Genomic DNA, 22278 nt, shown 5'->3' on the forward strand with positions numbered 1-22278 from the left:
TAGCAGGCTCTGTTCATTTGGGAAAAGAAACAACGTGTCTATTCCTAACTCTAAGGGGACATCATCCATGTCCTCCCACAAAACAGTCCTTTGGGAATTTTCCAAGCAAAATGCTGACCCAGTATGACAGTTTTATTTTTCCTGGGAGGAAAAAAAACATGTTTAAATCAAATTTTGTTAATTTAAATATTCTCCTTTTATTGATTTGCAATATAATGTTAAATATGAATGGGTAGACTTCAGTGAAAAGTAATTGTTAACCTTTTAGCAGTCGGTTTGTCTGAAGACATATTCAAGTGTTAAACTTAACCACCTGTATCTATATTAGAGGAGCAGCTAGTAAAACAAAATACTCAAATAAAGCTCTCTTTATCAAAAACTTGTGTGATAAGCAATTGCTTTGAAATTCCTAGTGTTCTATGTTGTGGTTTCTTAAAGTTAGATGTATTTAAACTAACAGAATATGCCAATATATATTAAGGACAACGTGCAAATTTGTTTTTAATCCACGAGAATAGGTGCTCTTTAAAAAAGGTTCTAATACTGTTTCATTAACTCATTCATTCAACAAACATTTTTAAGCAACTAACCTGTGTTGGGTTAGGCAATATGTTAGGTAAAAGGGATAATAATAAACTAATACCGTACAATACACGAGGTCCTGTTTTTTTCTAAGTAGTTTTCATACATGAAGCCATTTAATTCTCACAACTCTATGAGTAGGTTTTGAATTTGCCCATTTTACAGATGAAGAAACTGACAGAGAGTTCGCAGAACTAGGAAATGCAAAAGCCACCTAGGCAATATGGTTCCAGAGTCTGTACTCTCAACCTCCATGCCAACACTGTTAAATAAGATAAACAAGACAAGTTCTTGGTTCTCTTGGACCTTAAAGAGAATATAACCTAGCAAGAAAGAGAGACCACAAAAAGGCAATTCACCAACGTATGCCAATGTAAATACCGTGCACAGTCTATGAGAGCACAGAAGACGTGATTAATTCTGCCTGGGGAGTGACTACTCGAGGCTTCATAACAACTTTCAAACGGAGCATGGAAGAGTGGGGTTGCAGATTACCAAGCAGACAAGAAGGAAATCCCTGACAGAAGAGAGAGCGTCCACCAGGCATGGAGGCACCATGAATGTGCAAGTCATGCTCCGGGAACAGCAAATACTTCAAGTATGGCTACAGGGTAGCATGTATGGATGGTCACGTCTGAGAGCGAGGCTGGTTCTCACTTGTGTATGGCTCTTGAACTTGGAAATTCTCACAATAACGTTCAATGAAAAAATCCCTTTCTGGATTTAGAGCCTGAGAGCATGACCATATGATTGGATACCCCCAAACTCTCCCCAATCTCATGACCCCGTTAGGTAATACCACCTGTGGGGCAATGGTTTGGACAGGAAATTCTCACTTTCCCTACTTTAAAAATAACTGGGGTCCAGGTAGCTGTGTTTGCCTTTTCTTTTTCTTTAGCTTACAAAGGAGCTCCCGAGTGATCACTGTTATTAGGTCACCCTGAAATTTCAAGCAATGGAGAAACATGTGTATTTCCTACATGCTTGGAATCTAATAGCTCAACTGCTATCATGAAAGGTAATGCACTTCAGTGCATCTTCCCCAGCTCCCATTTGCGGTACCTGAGGACATAATGGAAAATGACCATTTATAGTTCCTGCTGAGAGCTTTAAGGCTCTCCTAGTGCAAGGACAATGAGCAAAGCCAAGGCCATGATCTCAGGGGTGCCCTGTTAAGGGGTGTAAGGAACATAAGAGTGAGTTTTGTATGCACATATGAATATTTTCCTTATTAGAGAAATTCTCATCCCTTGGTGATTTTTGGAATTACTCAAGGCTTCAACTTAAAAATCTAATTGGAGTCCCTTTTACCAGCACAAGCCCAAAATACCCAAGTCTGTTTGGGACCTAGCACTACCATAAAATCTAGTATTTGATGTTCCTAGAATTGGAACTGAATACTCTCAAAGCGAATCTCTGACCTAGGGAATTTTCCACGAGATGGGTTTCGGATTGACGACAGTAATCTTTAGCCAATTTGGAATTTTCTTATAAAAGTTAGAATAGCTTTAATGGGAATAAAAACAATGCTTCACCCAGGCCTTTTCAAGATCACATTGGGATGTGGCATAGGGGAGAAAACAATATCTATGACAGAAAGACAGATGGAAGAATCCACTTCTTGTGGAACGACCCCAAGGCTTCCAGCCATCCCAATACTAAACCGTCTGCCCCACTGCTTCCCCAGCCTTACCCTTTCCTCCAACAGTGAGGACATGTTACGTTGCCCTATTGGCCAAGATTACACAGGGCGCTCATCTGGTTCAGGTCCAGAGCTGGCAGCCTACATTTCAATTTAGACTGAAACATCACCTTCTTAAAAAGAAAGGAATATAGCATTTTTAAACTCTGGAAGACTTCATTGAAATGTGTGATTCCTGACTTACTATTTTATGGAGTCCTTTGCTTAACTTTAAAACCTCTCAGTTCCTTCTCTTACCCCATCCCCACGTCCAGGCCGGTGTTAGGGTAATACTCACATGTCTGTAAAGCACTCTGAGATCCTTGGCTAGAAGGCACTGTGTAGAAGCAAAAAAGTATTTTCTTTTATTGATTGTTCATTAACACATGAAGCAATTGTCTGGAATTGGGAACACGCAAAATATTTACCTTGTTTAGTTTTTTTTCTTTTATAGTTTATTATAAGGAGTACCACTGATAAGAGTAGGAGGGCCAATAAAATCAACGGGATCAATACCATTAATATAAACTCCAGCTGCTTATCCTCTTCCTCAAAGAGGGTAGAATTCGTATTTTCAATTAATGTTTCTGTGATCGGTGCAGCAATTGTACTTGTAATAATAGTATCTTCATCTATACTTCCCACTTCCTGGGGTAGATCTGCTGATTCTTCTGTTTCAGAATTATCTGTGGGAACAAACACAAAATTGAGATTGCCATGGAGACAAAACTAGTGTGTTACGCTTTCAATTATTTTGAAACCTCTTCTACATGTATCCAGTGATAAACTTTATCCACTGTATTTGGTCTTCCAGTTCACTGTGACACAGAGTATTGATTTAACATAAATGGAGCTCCTCATAAGACTGTCAGCTGATTTTTCAACAGAAACTTTGCAGGCCAGAGGTGTTGACATAAAATATTCAAAGTAAATGAAAAGCAAGGACCTACAAACAAGGCTACTCTACCCAGCAAAGCTATCATTTAGAATTGAAGGACAGACAACAAGCTTCCCAGGCAAGCAAAAGCTAAAGGAGTTCATCATCATCAAACCACTATTACAAGAAATGTTAAAGGGATTTCTTCAAGAAAAAGAAGAAAAAAAAAAGATTAAAAATATGAATAATAAAATGGCAATAACTACATATCTATCAACAATTGTTTTAAGTGTAAATGGATTAAATGCTCCAATCAAACGATAGGGTGTCTGAATGGATAAGAAAACAAAACCCTTATATATGCTGCTTACAAGAGACTCACCTCAGATCGAAAGACACACACAGACAGAAAACAAAGGGATGAAAAAAGATATTTATTGACAATGGAAACAAAAATAAAAAGCTGGGGTATCAATACTTATACCAGTCAAAGTAGACTTTAAAACAAAGGCTATTAACTAGAGACAAAAAAAGGACCCTATAATCCCACTCCTGGGTACTTCTCCAAAGAAACCCAAAACACTACTTTGAAGGGACATGTGCATCCATATGTTCATTGCAGTATTATTTACAATCACCAAGATATGGAGGCAACCTGGGTGTCCATAAATGGATGAATGGATAAAGAAGAGGTAGTACATATATATCATGGAATATTACTTAGTCACAAAAAAGAATGAAATCTTGCCATCTGCAAAAATATGGAAGGACCTGGAGGGTGTTGTGCTGAGTGGAGTAGGTCAGACAGAGAAAGACAAATGCCATGTGATTTCACTTATATATGGAATCTAAAGAACAAAATAAAGGAACAAACAAAACAGAAACAAACTCATAGATGTAGGGAACATTTTGATGGTTGCCCGATGGGAGAGGGTTTGAGGAGATGGGTGAAAAAAGAGAAAAGATTAAGAAGTACAAATTGGTAGTTACAAAATAGTCATGGGGATGTAAAGTATAGCATAAGGGATATAGTCAATAATATTGTAATAATTATGTATGGTGTCAGACAGTTACTAGATTTATTGGGGTGATCACTTCGTAAGCTATATAAATGTCTAATCACTATGTTGTACACCTGAAACTAATATAATATTGTATGTCAACTGTAATTGAAAAATAAAAAATTATTTTAAAAAAGAAAGAAGGAAAGAAGGAAGGGAGAGAGGGAGGGAGGGAAGAAGGGAGGAAAGAAAGAAAAAAAAATGGAGCTCAAGCTGTGAGTATACTGAACACGGAGTCAGAGCCCCAACATAAAACTCCCACAGATGCAGGGGGTTTAGCTTTGACCAGACAGTTTAGACATGTTTAAGCAAAAGCATTGAGAAACTTTGCCCTGTCCTGTGTGATATTCCAGGACATCTCCTATAGGGTACAATGAAATTTTAATAACATTGCTGAATAAATCTAAGTTCACATTTGCTGAAAGATAAGTACTTGCCACATAACACTTTTAGGTCCAAAGGTATGCACTGTACCCTAAGTTTTAACAAAAGGTTACTTATCGATGGACAAGCACTCTTTGAAACTGGGGTGACTGCCTAGATTTCAGTGTCAGTCTCATGTTCTGTGGAGAACTGCCTCTGAGATAATCTGACAGAAATCCTCCTGGACTCTAAATAAAAATGCATTGCGGGGGGCGGCCAGTTAGCTCAGTTGGTTAGAGTGTGGTGCTCTTAACAACAAGGTTGCCAGTTCGATCCCCACATGGGCCACTGTGAGCTGCGCCCTCCACAACTAGATTGAGACAACTACTTGACTTGGAGCTGGTGGGTCCTGGTAAAACACACTTAAAATAAATTTTAAAAAGTTTAAAAAAAATGCATTGTTTATTTCATTTGTAAAGTGAAATTCTCAAGGGGAATTTAGAGACCAAGGAAACTGTACTAATATTTGAATGTATTTAGTAAAACGCATCTTTAGAGCTTTATTTATAAGCTATAAGAAAGTTTATTCTGTTTTAACTTCAGATTGTGTTGGGAAACCATCCTGCGGCTCATCACAGGACAGGAAAGGACTATTATTTGAAAACTCTTTCCTCACTGGTCTATCTAGTGATCCTGGTAAGGTAGGCTGAAGGTTTTCATCCTATCATGGGATACTGTTGCCTAGCATTCAGGTGGGGCCCACTGAGAAAAACAGCATATGCATTTAAGCTATAGAAAACTTATCAAATGAGATTATTTATGTGAAAGTTCTTTTTAAGGTGAAAGGTGCTATGTAAACAGAGGAGTCAACTGCTTTGAACCATGCCCTGTTACTACAGGTTAGGTCACCGCTCCATACAATGGCCAATTCAATACCTCATCTACCGTGTTTCCCCGAAAATAAGACCTAGCCAGACAATCAGCTCTAATGCGTCTTTTGGAGAAAAAATTAATCTAAGACTCAGTTTTATTTTGCTATAAGACCAGGTCTTATAATATAATATAATATGATATAATATAATATAATATAATATAATACAATACAATACCAGGTCTTATATTAATTTTTGCTTCAAAAGACGCATTAGAGCTGATTGTATGACTAGGTCTTATTTTCGGAGAAACAGGGTATATGCATGACTGTATGACAATGGAGTCGTCTGATTTGATTTATAAAAATGTTTGTTTGATCACAGTCTAATTACTTTGGTTATATGCGTATAATCATTTTAGTTTTCCCCCAGACCGGGGAATCCACTTGATAATCACATTGGAAAATGCCACCCAAAACAATCAAAATGAATTACAGACTGCAGAGCATAACTAACTGGTATTCCTCACATGTATATACCAAAAGTAAGATGAAAAAAAAAAATCTACCATTTATTGACCTCTGCCTTCTGGGTTAAGTGACTTTGTCCTATATTTATGTCTTTGAAATAAGGTAAGTCAATTATGTATTCGCCTCTATGTTAAAAGCTTTGATATATCACGTAGCATCTTGGTTCGGGAAAAGATATTTGCCCATAAGAACCAAGTCCTCATTAAAGCCACCCTGCTTGCAGAACTGCTGGCCCCATACGACATTCTTTACTGAAAACCCAGGCCCGTGAAGACTGGACATAGGAAGGTGATGAGGGGAGGCACACACACAAGTGCCGTGGGTGGTAGTGACCCTTTTCCTCGAGGTCAGTGCTTATGGACTTTCCTCAAACACCCAGACCTCCCTTTTATTTCTTTTGCTGACTTCTAGTGCTGTAGCTGCTGTTACCATTTCAGGCTAACCTTTATAAGCATTTACTAAGAGCCAAGTCCTGTGCTCTCTGTCTTCTACTCAAAGTAACTCATTTTTGTCCCAACCATTTTATCAGAGAGAAACCGGGACAAAGAAGTTACGCAACTGGCCCATGGTCCCAGAGCTATGGTGGAGGAGTGAGGGTTTGGACCTCGGAGGGCTGATGGCAGAACCTGGCTGGAATGGAATTACAAATCATGAGGCGGTGAACAGGAGAGGGGACCTCTTATTCTTACCCCTCCGCCTATAAGGAGGTGGATTTTCGGCCCAAAGGGGAAGGGAGGGGAACAGTTCTCTGAAACCTCAGCTTGGCCCAGGCTCTTGCTAAGCATCGCAGCCCAGAAGCGCTGTGAGCAACGCTGCCCAGGACGCAGGATCCTTTCACTGCCTCTCCAAGGAGTCGAACAGGCTCCCAGTAGGACACTCAGTACTCTGAGTCACCACTTGACCTGTGGCCCCAGAAGAAAAGAAAAAAGGAAAGGAAATAAGCCAGCAAGAATAATGAGAGCTTTTCGGCAATCAGGAATGAAAGAGAAATGGAAAGAAGGGCCCCAGATGGTCCTGGCTTGTGTACATTTATTTTTCAGCCTGAGAGACAATGCTGGTCGCAGGTGGCCCTTAGTAACCTTCCAGAGTAAAAGGGGCGGGAAATTCTCTCCACAATGTCCCCCTCACACACACCCTAACATACGTTTGCCACGTTAAACATCAATGAGATTCTCTTGTGACGATTTAAATAAATGAGAATCAAGTGCGCTGTCTGTCTCTTTCTCTCTGTTTCATTTTTCTTTACTCTGTAAGCCTTCCTTGCCAGACACTCCGATGGCAACCTTCCTCACAGCATTCCCTGCCCCAGCCAAGTCCATCAAAGCCTCAAAATAATAAACAACAGTGACTGGCATTTATCGAATGCTTAGTACGGGCTAGGTACTGGGCTAAACACATACCACCTAATTTAATCTGCACAGCTTGTTTACATTTTACAGATGAAGAAACTGAGTCTCGAATGTCTCACCGTGGGGTGTAACCCTATCATTTATGTTGTAAGTTCCACTGAGTAGGGTTTTGAAGCTGCACTCCCTCAAGCATAGCTGCCAAATGACAGAGTCATAGCTCTGTCACTTATTAATTGTGGAAATTTGGACAAATTATTTACCCCTTGATGGCTTAATGTTCTAATTTGTACAACAAGGAGTGATCTCCCAGGTTCCATCTATTTCCACATCTCTATGTTGATTCTAAAGCCTTGATCTTGTTTTTCGTTAGTCTTTTTGAATAGGTACGATAGCTTGGAAAGGAAGTTTCACTACCACGCTTTCCCCCACCCATCCGTTACTTGGTTACCCTCCCCAGAGGTTTCTGCTGCCTTCCAGAGAAACTCTGTGAATATACAAGTATTAATATAAGTATCATTTCCTGTTTTCTTTTATTAACACAAATGGTAACAAAACTTAACTATTGTTCTGTCTCTTGCTTTTTTCACTTAAAATTTGACTCGAAGTCCCTGTCTGCATACAGACAGTTGTCTTTCCCTCCCATTATTTGGAAGGAATTCCTATTCTTGATGGAGATTTAGGCCATCTTTTGTTATTTCCAACACTGCTGCAACAAACACCATGTACATCATCCCTCAGAGTGCACACGTACAAGTATATTCTGCAGTGTGTCTCGAGAGTTGGGGGAGCAGGGGCAGGGGTTCTGGGTGCAGTGGGAAGGGAGGATAGCACCAAGCTGCTATTGGTGGTCTGCCCTCACAGCGTCTCCAAGACAAGTCTTGCCCAGTCCTCACATAATGAGAAATGGTGGCGAGAAAGTCAGAGAAGGGCTGGGTATGCAGGGAGTCTATGCTGGGAAAGTTGAAAACATTGGGATTCAGCCTCAACAGTTTGTGCCAGGAACATCAAATGTCGTCCAAAGAGGAGCTGGAAAACTGGGAGAGGACATCGAATCAAATCAGTAACCAGGAGTGAGTTACCAAGGCAACAGAGGTGAGAGTTAGGAGGAAACCAGAGGTAGACAAAAGCAAGGTAGAAACTAAAGAGGAGTCGGAGTCACAAGAGCAGCGATGGGAGTGGAGCCGGCAGAGGGCAGCTGGGGACTTTTCCTGAAGCATTACAGGTTCCTCCCACGGCCTGTGTGCTAACAGTAACTCTTAACCCAATGGACATGGGACACCCTAACACTGTGCGGTCTCAGATACCAGGTGGGCCCGAGAAACACTTGCTAAGGCCCGTAACAGTCACTGGTGATTTCCTATAGGAGCCATCCTATGCTTCTTAGGTAAAAATGACATTTACAACCTTAGGAGTTCAGCACCACCATGGGGGAACCCAGCACTCTCTCAGGAAATGAGTTGGAGTATGCACCCTGCAGAGCATACAGAGCAATTCTGATGTCACATGAGGACTTCATGAGCATCTCCATGGCACCGTGGAGAGAAGGATTTGGATTCAGAAAGAGTGGGGTTCAAAGACTGGTGCTGCCCTCTCTAGCCATGGGGTCTGGGAAGAGCCCCTCATCCCCTCCAGCCTAAAGGCCAAGAAAGGAGGCCTGCTGCTCTGCCTATCCCGAGGTATTTGAATGAAGAGCCAAGGAAATCACAATTGTGCAAATGCTGTACAACCCACAAAGTCCCATGCATATGCCAGGTGTTGATACGTACATTCGCTATTTCCTCTGTCCTCCACCCAGTCTCTTTCCCCCATCTCTAGACTTATCTGCTTCTCTGCTCTTCCAGGAGACTCATCTGCCTGATGTAACTTCTTCATCTTATTATTGTATCTTCTTATCTAAATGTGGACATATTTCTGGGTAAAATGGGTGGAGGCTGTGGGTAAAAACAGAAAAGGCTGCAGAAGATAAAGATGGAGAGGACTACATGTGAGAGTGAAGAGAGAGGCATCCGCAAGCAAAGCACAGAAGAAAAGAAGAAGAAAAAACAAGGACAAAATGTTAAGAGCAAAAGGGCTGTGTGAAGGTCGGCCCGGTGAGGATTTGTATCCTGCGTGACCGGCCTGTGGAACCACTGGCTGTGAGGGTGCCAGGCAGCGGGCTCACCCAAGCTCTCTCTTCCTTTCGAGTGGTCCAGTCACGGTTATCTCGAGTGACCCCAGTGCAACACTACCAGGAATTCTCCCTCCCACCATTTTTCTTTCTCTCCTCAGATAATGGAACATTATTAAGACCTAATGGGAGTGGTCATGTGAATGATGCCACTAAGCTGCAATACTTCACTTTTAGCCCGAAAATCCTCAAAGTAGCAGATAATAAGTCACGCCGTGTACAGAACCACTTACAAATGATTATTGACAATATCCATGCAAACACATCTGGGACTCATATTTCACACATCTGGCAAGGACCCTGAGGGAATCCTTGTAAGTGGGAAAATGGGGGAAAGGCAAGAAGAGATCCTGGCAGCTCCGTCAGCAGAGTGGGCATGCTGTCATCTTTATCACCGCTCTAAGCATCGTCACTACATGGAAGTGACTCTGCTTTTTGGTGAAGCAAACTAGCTAGCTTCTCCTTTTGTTCTTTTGAAAACAGAACAAATGTGCAATGACGCTCTAATTTTTAAAGTTAAAAAAAGTGAAAAATCGCTACACTGGTATCACAGTGTAAAAGAAAACAATGATGAGAGGATGTTTTTACACTCAGGATATCAATCAGATGCTCCATCCTTTCATTTATGCAGTCTCCACACACAGATTATGTAAATGGTTTTATAATTCAGATAGTGAAATGAAAGAAAACACAAGTCAGGTGTCAGATGTTTGAACTCTGTCCTGCTCTGCGGAGTAACTGGAGTATATGACGCTCAAGATGCTCAGGACGCTCAAGAAACCAAACTGAAGAAATCTGCCTACTTTTCCTACCCTCTTGCCACTTCTATGTACAGCAAAGAGCCAGAGTATTAGCAGGGTGACATAAAACCAAAGCAAGATGTCCTCTAGTGGTTCTCATCCTTGGCTGCTCGTTAGAACGATCGGGGACCGTTTAACATTCCCGATGCCCAGACCACACCCCAAACCATTAGATCAAAATATCTGGGGGGTGAACCCAGACCGTAGTATTTTTACAGCTCTCCAGGCGACTCCAGTCTGTAGACAAGGTTGCCAACCACTACTGTAGACTCTACCCACCCTGGCCTTCCCTTGGGACACCCCAAGGCACTCTCCCCTCTGGTTGTCTATGCTCCTCTTGGGTGAACTGGAGGAGTCAGAGGTCAGGGAGTTAGATGCCAATGGCTTGCCTAGCAGCTGCCAACTGTGTCACCAGAATGCAATAGCCTAAAAATCATCACTGAAGCCTGGAACACCTGAGAGAACTCTGGCCGGGATGGATTGAGAGAGAACTGGGACGGACGTACTTTCCCAAGTAAGTCTGGATAAGACAGGGACGTGCTGGAGTTTAAAAGCCAGCTCTCCAGTAATGGTCACTGCTGACAGAACAGCTTGGAAGCTGAAACCAGTGGTCTTTAAACCTTAGCGTGCATCAGAACCACCTGGAGGGCTTCTTCAACACAGATTGCTGGGCACTGCTCCCAGAGTTTCTGATTTACTAGGTCTGGATGGGGCCCAAGAATATTCATTTCTAACAAAATACTGCTGCGCATGATCTGGGAGCCATACTTTGGGAATCATGGGTTTAAATTGCCCAAACAATCTCATGTGGTTGCATTTCATTATTAGTCCCCCGTTGTTGCTCTCAGCACCAACATCACGTGATTTTTTAAGCTCCGCCCAAATCAATTTACTTGAGGATATCTGAGGCTGTAGCCTGGGCAACAGCATATTTTAAAAGCTCCCCAAATGATTTCAGTTAGTATGTATGCTGGGTTGAGAATTACTGAGTTAAATCATAACTCAACTGACTTTATTTTAATTTGCTGTTATTCATGAAGACAGTCCTCATTACCTTCAAAAATGAGTGGAGAAGCCTACACAGCAACCCCCTTCTAAAAAAGGCACACTCCGGTAATCTTAGTCACAGAGAAATGGGAATCTAAGATGGTTTTCTCTCAAAAAACTACCTGAAGTTTTAAAAAATCCTGGGGAATAAGAGGACTTGTTTGACCTAAAGTTATGAATCCCTAATGATGAAACTTCATGTTTCCAGTTTTCTTGTTTGTATTTATTTGTTTTTTGACAGGGTGTTTCCCATGGTGTCCACGTGTGAAGCCCAAGTGACTTAATTCTCCCTGGGGGCAGGATGAGGAATGTGGAGAAAATGTTGTTTTCATTGTAAGCTCTGTTGTACTACAGATTTGACCGTTTTTACTAAGTGAAAATGTTCACTTAATATGTTTTCTCTGACATATTCGTTTGAAGAAGATAGGGCCAGAATAAATAGCAGATGAAACAGATGTAAGGCAAAAACATGGAAGGTTAACGGCAGATGTTATGTATTGAAGTGGAGTTTAGGGAAAGCAGGGCCTGTATCCCCTTTCATTTCAGCTATCAGATGGTGATAGGGTCTTACATCGAAAGGATGTTTAAAAATGTTTCTTCGCTGATTTTGAGAAGGGTCATCTGGTGAAACACTTTCTTGCAGGCATCTGATCTGGCTTATGAAGCCAGGTTGTATTTTTATTTTTACCTCATAGCCTCAAGACATGCACACCTGCAAATGCAATTTACTATCAGATTAAAACACGCCCCACAGTGGGGGCCCAGGATGCTCTGATGTTTGTTTGTGTTTTATTTTGACATCTTTTTTAGAGAAAGATTTCTCATATCTAATCACGCTTGCCCAGACCCTAAGGTTGTCTCTGATTTGGCAGTTAATCACCCGGGGAAGCTGCATTTTTCACCATCCGACTATCTATTCGTACACTGGAATCTTATTCTGCCCCTAGTACCTGGAAGTTTAAAGAAATGTATTTTTATGGGACTATATATATATATATATATATATATACACACTTTAACCTTTAAAATTTCTTCCTAACATCATTGGAATAATAGACACAAAATTGCTTTAAAATGAAGAAAAAAGGATTATTATTAAATGACGTTATCATTACTAACCTGAATACTTTTCTATTTCTATTATATTTCTCTCTCTTTTGAATAGCCAATTTCAAAATCACAATTAAAAAGAGTAACTTGAAAACACACGTTCCTCGCCAAGGCCTGCCCTCTCCTTGGCCTGCTACGTCAGCCTCCCTCTGAGTAGGATTGGGACACACTGCGCATTGGATAAAGAGGGTGGGCTCTTGTGCAGGTCACGCAGCCCTCCATATAGGCATGGTACCCCTTGCTCAGATCAGCACCAGCTCAGCAAGACAGAGACAAACCGACAAATAAGTGGTAGATGTATGTTTGTCATCAACAAGAGTATAGGAAGTAGGGAAAAGAGATGTGGGATACTGTCTCAGTGGCTAATGTAACCAAAAGTTCCCCATCGTTGGCCTACGGTAGAGCTGAGAGCAAGAAAGTGTTTACTGGTTGAAGGTTTCTTACAGGAGGCTCAAGAAGGAAGCAAGTGCCTGAGGTATCTGAGGGGAGCAAAATGGTGGGTGAGATTTTCTAGGGTCAGCAATTCCCTTTAACAGGTCTCCAAAGTTGGCTCTTTTTACCTTAAAAGAAAATCAATCCTGCCCTTCCATCCTGGACAGTCTAACTGTCTCAAGAACTCAGATTTTTAGTATTGCGCTTGAGCAACTGATGCTGTGCTATTCTCACTCTCTTGTTAACCTCTTTTCTGCATTTATTAACATAATCCTCTGATTTTTTCTCATTTAGTTTTTAACGAGATGAATTACATTAATAGGTTCTCTAAACTTGATCCACTCTTGGATCCCTGGTTTTATTCTACTTAATCATTATTTTTCTTTTTTAACAATCATTTCTTGTTATTTGAATGATTGACCTAAGACTCAACCTAAATATTCTTCTAATATTTGTTAGATGGCTACATAGCCAGTATGTCTCTGGTCTTAGTGATGAACCAATAGAGGAATGGTCTTTGCTTGACAGAAGATAATCATCATGATTAATAGAATTACTAGATAAAATACAGGACACCCAGTTAAATTTAAGTATAAGACTAACAATAAATACTTTTTTAGTATAAATATATCCCATGGAATATTTGTGTCCCCTATACTTATATTAAATGGAAGGGGATGCATTTACACTAAAAACATTTTTGTTTATTTGAAGTTTATATTTAACTAGTATCTTATATTTTTACTTGCTAAATCTGGCAATCTTAAACAAATAAACAAGCACAATGTTTAGAAAAGAATAAATAAATTTTTAAATTAATAAACAGTGTTACCAGTGGGGGAAAAAATGTCAGCAAACCCTAGTAATCACTGAGCTCCTGTTTCTGAATATGACAATGGGGTGGGGAAGTGAAAAATAATAAAGATGGTTTTAATTAATATGAAACCAAGAAACATAGGAAAAAAACGTCAAATTTCAAAAACAAACTAGACTGGTTTTGTTTTAAGGAAAAGAAACCAAATTACCACCACCAACAGACCTTGCCCTAGGAGATAACTCTTTTCTAACCACCTTCTGTCATCTCTAAGTAAGTACTTCTGTGCTATCTTCACCACCTGAGGCAGATATGTTTCAGTAGTTTTATGTTACATAATTTTTGCTTCTTTTTTAAGTTTTCAAATAAGCTTTTACTGGTTTGAAATTTAATGTCTATGGAACTTGTATTCCTTTGGCTTTTTGTGTATTTTTTTTCCCCAAAGGTCTCCCCAAAATGTTTGTAACTACCTGGTCTTTCTGCAAATTGTCGTGCTGCTCAACACACACTGGCTGGGTCTGAACTTCCACCCATAGTTTTAGAGGAAGACGGGTAAGAGCGTTTTCTTAGTATTACCCACAGATGCATCTACGCAGTGTTTCTTGCAGGAAGGAGGAGCCGTCATTGTTGCCTTGAGCAATGATTGTTTTGGTTTGAGGAGTCAGAAGTGAAGTATTCATATATAAAACAATTTGGGTTAGTTAACATTTGGGTTAATTTATATATATATATATATACACACACACACATATATATATACACATACATATATATATACGTATACATACATACATATATATATATATATATATATATATATATATTCTGGAGGCATATTTTATAATATGTATAGAATGCTTTCATGGGGCTCCTTTCCACATATTGGGTCAAAAGTCGAAGCTAAAACACCAGACCACAGTTAGAAAAAAATAAAAAAGGGGTGGGGCGGCGAGGAGGCAGAGAAGCAGCTGCAATGATTTTGTCAAAAATCAAAGTCAGGTGGTTCATTAACCGAGGCTGATCTCACCATCATCCTGACACTGTGGATCCTGCTCCCTCCTCTGAGTTTGAATTTGGTTTTGTCTACTTTCCCTTTGGCAATCACATTGCTCTCTTTGATTACCTGCTTGTGGTTACCAACATGGCTTCACTGATAACTCTGCTTAGCTGGCTTGCACTTTTAATAAGGCTCTGGCACCTCCTCAGGTGACTCGTGGAGGTCACCCTGGAGGCCTGCCTCCTCACCATCTCAAAGCTGGGGTTTAAGCCGGGGGTCCAAGCACCGGCTCCCCTCAAACCCAGCACCTGCCTGTCTGAGTTTCTTCTAAACACTGTTTTGTGATGACAGGATGAGAGTTGTATTGGTTAAGCATTTACAGTAGGTTGGTGGTGGGATCATGAAATTTGGGGTTCTATTAAATAAGGTGAGTCATCCTTTGTGTGCCAGGTTCAGCCCTCAGAGCCCCCACGATTTCCATCACAAATGGGAGTTGACAGTTATAAGAAGCAACGAGATTAGGTTTACAAAAACTTCAGATAAAAGTTATCAAATAGATAATAATATGTTTAAAATAAAGATATAAAAGAACAGATAGCACAAGAAAATAATGAAACCAAGACACTATATACATAATATATATATATGACATATATGTCATATATATATATAACATAAATATGAAGGATTTTCTAGAAACAAAAGATTTTCTAGAAATGAGGAGTATGATAACTGAAATTAGAAGCCTAAGAGATGAGTTAAGCAGCAGACTGGCTGGTGGCACTCCCCTCCCCTCCCACCAGTGGTGCACAGTTCCTGTTTCTCCACATCTTTGCCAACATTTGAGGGTGGTGCAAACTATACACAGGTAGGCAGATTGCAGGTTGCATTGTTTCTTTACAGAACTGAGCCCATCCCAGCCAACATCCTGCCCTCTTCTGGTTTCCTGGGTCAGCCTTTTAAACACAGGGACTTTAAACCTCAATAAATCCCCCTTTGCTTACGGGTTTTTTCTGTTGTTGTTGTTTTTATGTTTGGTCCTTGGGTCAGTTCTCAGCAAGGCTCTCCCACAGAAAGGCTATGCTTTCTCTCCCTGGTTCCCACACCCCTAAGCCTCATACCCAGCACCTTCAACATTCTGTTTTCCTGCTTCTGGTTTTAACTATGCTAATCCCCAGATTCTGTTTTACTCACACTGCACCTTTCAGTGCCCTTCTTCCTCCTCTGCAGGCCAAAGTTTAACCCAACCCTCGCCATTCTTTTTTCTGTCAGCCAGTCTCTGACCATACCAAACAAATGCAGCTCCTCTGTTAACATGTGGTGAATAAGCTTAGAACCCAGCCAGGTGTTTACAGGTGTATGTACACTTGGGAAAGCACTGGAGATGTACTTTTCAAAACCTGAAATTAGACACATAGCCTGGAAACCCAGAGGTAATACAGTATATGGTTAGACAATGGACTCCTAAAGCTGAATCTTCCTTAGATCTACTCCTTAGCTGTATGACTTTGGGCAAATCACTTAACCTCTCTTTGCCTCAGTTTTTTCATTTGTAAAACAGAGATAATAGCACCCACTGTATAAGGTTATGAGAATTCCACGAGTTAGTATATGGAAAGTGTTTAGACAAGTGTCTGGCATATAATGAGTACTGTATATGTTCCCTTCATCATTATTACTATTAGGTTGGTGCAAAAGTAATTGCGGTTGAAAATGTTAAAAATAATTGCAAAAACCGCAATTACTTTTACACCTACTGTTAAGGTCCGGAATTGTCCCCCCTCAGACAGACAGAGAATACGCATACACCTACCTAATATTTAATTGGGGCTGTCCCAGGAAATGGCAGGTGACAGTCACAGATACTGAGACCAGAACAGGATCAGGAAGTACCACTGCATTTGTGCACCTAGCGTTTTCTTCTTTTCTCTATCAACTTCTCAAGATATTCTTTATCTTCTTATCGATTACTGGATAACTGTCCAATAATTATATGGTTCTTACTCTTCTGAAACAGCCCAGAAAATCTCCCAGTCCTCTCTGTCAAACCCAGTGTTTGACTCTGGCCACCAAAACAGTTACAGTTGCTTTGTTTCTTGCTATGCCCTTTAGCACTCCTTTCTACAAACCATTCTGCTTGGAGCAGCTAATAAATCCCACGCTTTTAGAATCTGGGACGTTGCTTTTAGCTTTCTGATGGTGTGAAGCTGACACTGACAGGGCCCAGGGGAAGGAATGAGGTGGGAATATCTCCCTTCACTCCAGGGGCAGAAGGTCACCTTGAGTCTGAACTTTGTTACCATCCTACACTGGCCGAGATACCTAGACCTGGAGCTTTTCTTTAGCTATGCTCATCTGTTTGGTGAAAATCCCAGAGAAACTGTTTTCTCATTTCTTTCCTGGTGACTTGTAAGTGGATTATTCCTTGAGATAGTAATCAATCAGGCTCTCAATCTATATAAAGAGGAAGATGCTGACTCACCGGTAATGATGCTGGTCGCAGGTAACTGCAGCTATTAGATAATGTTGCCTGTTTGGGGTTAATAAAGTCTCGATTCGAGATATACCCCGGAATATACTTGCAAGGGAGAGAGTTGAGCTGTTCAGTAGATTAGATTCTTCTACCACATATCTCCAAGATATTTTTTGAAGAATTCATGGACATACAAGTGTGATACCTATACACTATTAGTAACTCATATCCTGAAGTCTCAGGTATCATCAGCTCAGATATATATTACTTAAATTAAGTATATATATTCAGTCTTTAATTTAGAATAGCCTTTCCCCTAATGTCAAAGTAATAAGCTTTGATTATACAGCTTTTTGCAAGCAGACATTTTTGCATTTTCAGAAATTGGGAATCCTGGGAGGGCCCAATAATTGTGTTGAATTATCTAGATAATCCCTGTGCTGTCCTGAAATGCAGCTTTTCATCTTTGACTTCTGACATTCTTACACTACCTGTTTTCAGAAGCTCATCCGAGTTTACTGATCAACTTCATATCCATCCTAGGATGATTTTAGTACTTATTAACAATTACTGAGTCCTAATTTATACTGACCCCTTACAGGGTTTTGGGAAGTCAAAGATGAACAAAAGAGGATTTTCTCCGGAGGTGCTCACAGCCTGGTGGAAGACATGGGTATAGATAGAATTAGGATTCCAAGTGCTGAGCTGAGTTTAGGTCTGTGGGGGCACAGCAGGGGATAAAGGCAGAGCTGCAGGGAAGGGGCAGTGAAGGGAGACATCAGGGAGAAGTTGACCTTCAGTCTGAGCTTTTTATGTTATGTAGGATTGTACGAAGTAGGAAAAAAGAGACCATGTCATTCACTTGTGGCAAGAGTCCCCGGGGCCTGGAGCCCATGTTGCACGTAGTGGGACTAGAGGGGGCGGTTGCGGGGGTGCGGGAGGGCACAGGGAAGAAGGTGCCACTGGAAAGGAGGTTGAAATGAGAGTCCAAGGGGCATAAGAGAGGAGCAACTGAAGGTCTTTAAGTGGCAGAGTCACGTGATCAGATTTGGGCATCAGAAAGAGAACCTTTACTGACTGAGTCTCTTCAGATTTTCCTTCTGCATCTCCTGAACTGCAAACACTTCAATACAATGGTTTTTTTCAGAAGCTCAAGAAAATACTCAGGCAAGGTTAATATAATTCCCAGGGGTGTGTTTGAGGGCCATGTTTGTGGTAGTGGTGAGAGTTACAAGAGGTGGAAGTGTGATGGCTCGGCTCCACTTCCTTGGGTGCTAAGGGATGCCCTGAGGGAAAAGGAATCTAGTCCATTGATCTTGGGCAGGGTGTGTCGTTGATCCCCTGGGGGAGAGAAGAGAACCCTAGAGTCCAAGTCAGAAGAGCTGACTAGCAGTGAGATTCAAACATCTCACCTTCCTCTGCCTCAGTTTCTTCACCTGTACCCCCCCAGTATAGCTTGAGCTGCATCGTCTTTAGGCTTCCTTCCAGCTTCAAAACTTTGTGCATAGAATAACACATTGTCCCCCAAACTCATTTTGAACACTAATCTCAATTTTAACTGAACATCTTTCCAGTTGGAATGGTTTGCATTTCACCTTCCATTTCCCACCTCAGAGGCCTGGAGAGACCATGTAGAGAGCACCTAGGGAAGGAGAAACTGACAGGGCGGCGGTGGTTGGGTGCTGACTGCTAATGTCCAGGAACTTGTGACATCTGTTAGGTGGTCAGGGTCTGATGCCCCCATTCTATTTAAAGAGCTGTATCTTGACAATTTCCTTTCCCTTGAAGCACTGCTCTACACTAGAAACAAGTAGTATCCATTGACAGAAACCAGGGGCGGCAAGTGTATTTACCCAAGGGCAAATGAACAAAGCTGTAAGAGGCAACTGAGGGTGACTATGTTTGCTGTAGCAACTGTCAAGGGTATAAACAAATTGCCGCTCTCAGCCCAAAATAATGAGATTTCATATATCGCCTTTTCCAATACCTTTGATTTGCTATAATCACATTGCTTTTTTTAAACAAAGCTTCATCAGCAACAATCAATGCACAGGAAATATCCCCCAAAGTAACAAGATTAAAGAAAAACAGATGAAAGACCTTGAAAAGTTAGAGTAGATGCCTGGGAACTCCTCAGATAATTTCCTGTTTACGGTTGTTTTTTTCTTTAACTTCTGTTTTTCTTTAGTACACTTTCCAGTAGTAAATTTCCATACTCCAGTTTTTCCAGGAGTTTTTGGAACCAGCAGACTTCTCAGTCCACGTTATTAAAAGCAAATTTATTATTTCTCTGTTGCAGTTGAATGAAGCATTCTTTTGCATGAACTGCCAACGAGTTTATGGTTTTCTTAATATGCCCATTAAAGTTGGTAAATTACAGGGGCCCCACATATCTTAGAAGACAAAAATTGCAGGACGGTTACATTCAGTGAGTGCAGTGGAGCCCGATTCTCCAGCTGCTTGGAAAGCCAAGTCCATTCTCCCACCTCACACCCACCCACACACAAAAAGACAGTTCTAATTTTCTCCACTTGTTTCACAAAAAGGATTACATTTTCTGGGTGTCACCCTCCCCGGCAGAGTTCTGTAGCCTTGGGCACCAAACAAGCCTTCATTATCCTCCTCCCTGGAGTGGAAAGTCTGGAGGTAGCTTACCCTGAGCCCGGCCAGTGGGAAGAAACACGATTACCAGGGCAGAGATGAGGGCAGCCCAGGGAGACTTCATGTCAGCTCTCTTGCCTCGGCTCTCCCTCCTGCACGATGCTTTGCTGGCTTCAGCCTCCCTGAAACGTGAACATTTCCTGTTTCCTGCTTGTTTGGGTTGGTGCTAACTTGAAGGAGAAGTGTTTGCCTGTTTTTTAGGAAGTGATGTAATTCTGCAGGAGCCTGTCAGACCAGCAAGGATTGCAAAAGAGAAGTTGCTCTTCAAGCACTGATTCAGTGAGCACGCCTCTCCAGCCCTCTTCAGCCCCGGCCCTACCAGGGACCTCCTCTCTGCCTTCTGAAACTGTCCCTGTGAAAAGTGTCTGTTGCTCAGATGTCATTTGGAATCTGGGACTGGTGGTCCTGGACCACGTGCATTCTTGATTTGTGATTTTACTCCACCCCCTAGGTGAGTCTAGAGAAGTGCTAGCCAGCAGAACTTTCTTAGAGGGTGGAAATGCTTCCCACCTACGCTGTCCAATACGTAACTATTAGCCACGTAGGCTATTGGGCACTTGAAATGAGGCGAGGGCGAACGGAATTTTTAGTTTTTATTTTCATTAATTTAAATGTAAAGAACTCCATGTGGCTAGTCCTGCCGTGTCGGTGAGTGCAGGCTCAGCCAGCAGGGACACCTGCACCATCAGAAAATGTCCAGGCCACTTGTCTCCTTCCCGGGCCCTGAATGTCCCCTCCCTCAAGGCTCATCGAGAGGAAAAGGACAGTGTTACATCCATGCTTGAAGGATGCGAACTCCTACCCCAGAGAGAAATTATCCTTTTACGTTTATTTTTGTTTTGTTTTTTTAATTTATAAAGACTTTATTTTTTAAAGCAGTTTTAGATTCACAGCAAAATTAAGGTACAGAGATTTCACATGTATCCCCTGCCCCGCACCCCCCCATGCCCAGCCTCCTCCATTATCAACATCCCCACCAGAGTGGTCCATGTGTTACAATGAATGAACCTACATTGACACATAATCACCCAAAGTCCACAGCGTACACTAGGACTCACTCTTGGTGTTGTATATTCTGTGGGTGTGAGCAAATGTATAATAATGACTTGCGTTCTCATTATAGTATCATACAACTAGATTCACTGCCCTAAAATTCTTCAGTGCTTCCCGTTTTTATCCCTCCCTCATGACCCCAACCTCTGCCAATACCTGACAACCACTGATTGTTTTACTGTCTCCATAGTCTTGCCTTTTCCAGAATGTCACATAGTTGGAATCATACAGTGTTTAGCCTTTTCAGATTGGCTTCTTTCACTTAGTAACACGCATGCAAGTTTCCTCCTTGTCTTTTCTTGGCTTGACAGCTCATTTCTTTTTAGCACTGAATAATATTCCATTGTCTGGATGTACCACAGTTCACTGACTGTGAACTGGATATCTTGGTTGCTTCCAAATTTTGGCAATTATGAATAAAGCTGCTATAAACGTCCCTGTGCAGGTATTTGTGTGGACGTAAGTTTTCAACTTCTTTGGGAAAATAGCAAGGGGCCTGATTGCTAGTTCGGATGGTAAGAGAGAAATGATCTTTTAAAGGGCCTATTTCCAAAGCAGAGTATATTTTCAGGGGGAAAATCTGCATTTCACCTTTCTTCCTTCTTGCATGACAATAAATTTCTCAGAAGTTGTTGACAACAAATAGGACTGAGTTGGATTAGAATGGAGGTGGAAATCCTGCCTCCATGAAAGAATGCAAGAAGGTGTCTGTTTAGACCAGTATGCAGGGAAGATTACAATGCTAGGTTTTTGTCTTCTAACTGAAGTCCTTTCTTTGGTTTAGGTTTAGGACCTAAGCACTGTAGAATGCAATTTCATAATTATGTTTGTTGTGGTGATAAGAGAGACTGGCAGATAGAGAGGCATGAGACACTCATCTCATCTCTAAGCCCTTCCTGCAGGTTACCCTGAGTCATCACCATTTTCCGGTAGGTTTCATCTTCAGTGACCTGGTTGATATAAACACTTGAGATGACTCGGATTCTTCTGCCCCTGACACAGCCATTCATTTTTTGCTCAGTGCATTGCTACTTTTCAAAGTCATTAGCCACTGTTTATCTCAGTTCTCATGCACAAGAAATAGTTTGGTGATTCATGTAATGCTCAGTTTGTTCATGGATTTACAGTATGGATTTTAATGTTTTAAACTGGCAAGTAAGTCAACTCGTGATAAAAAAAATATGCCTTTTGCATTTTAGGTGACAATACAGAACAAATGGTGGGAGAAAATAGACAAGTTCACAATCAGGTGATTGACTGGAAAACCACAGGGAAAGAACTATTAATCAAACTCTTGCTGAGCAAGTGAATAGACCCCTGGCTCCGAGACCCTCTAGTACTGAGTTTGGTTGGCAATTATTCCTGTACTAGCATTGTATTTTTCCAGCTGCAACACATGTGCAAGAGAG

At 41.2% G+C, this 22278-nt stretch overlaps 1 protein-coding gene across 1 annotated transcript in view; it reads right to left on the minus strand.

Annotated features, from left to right (window-relative positions):
* TMEM154 (transmembrane protein 154) overlaps positions 1-20019 on the minus strand; it is a 39655-nt gene extending 19636 nt beyond the window's left edge. Inside the window, exons 1-3 of the mRNA XM_033135183.1 lie at positions 19811-20019; positions 2692-2949; positions 2562-2600 (exon numbers count right to left, since the gene is read on the minus strand). Coding sequence (XP_032991074.1) covers positions 2562-2600; positions 2692-2949; positions 19811-19880 — 367 coding nt within the window. The 5' untranslated portion in view covers positions 19881-20019. The remainder of the gene's footprint in view (positions 1-2561; positions 2601-2691; positions 2950-19810) is intronic.
* Between the last annotated feature and the right edge of the window lie 2259 nt (positions 20020-22278).

Source organism: Rhinolophus ferrumequinum, chromosome 18 (assembly GCF_004115265.2).
Source record: "Rhinolophus ferrumequinum isolate MPI-CBG mRhiFer1 chromosome 18, mRhiFer1_v1.p, whole genome shotgun sequence".
NCBI classification, from domain to species: domain Eukaryota; kingdom Metazoa; phylum Chordata; class Mammalia; order Chiroptera; family Rhinolophidae; genus Rhinolophus; species Rhinolophus ferrumequinum.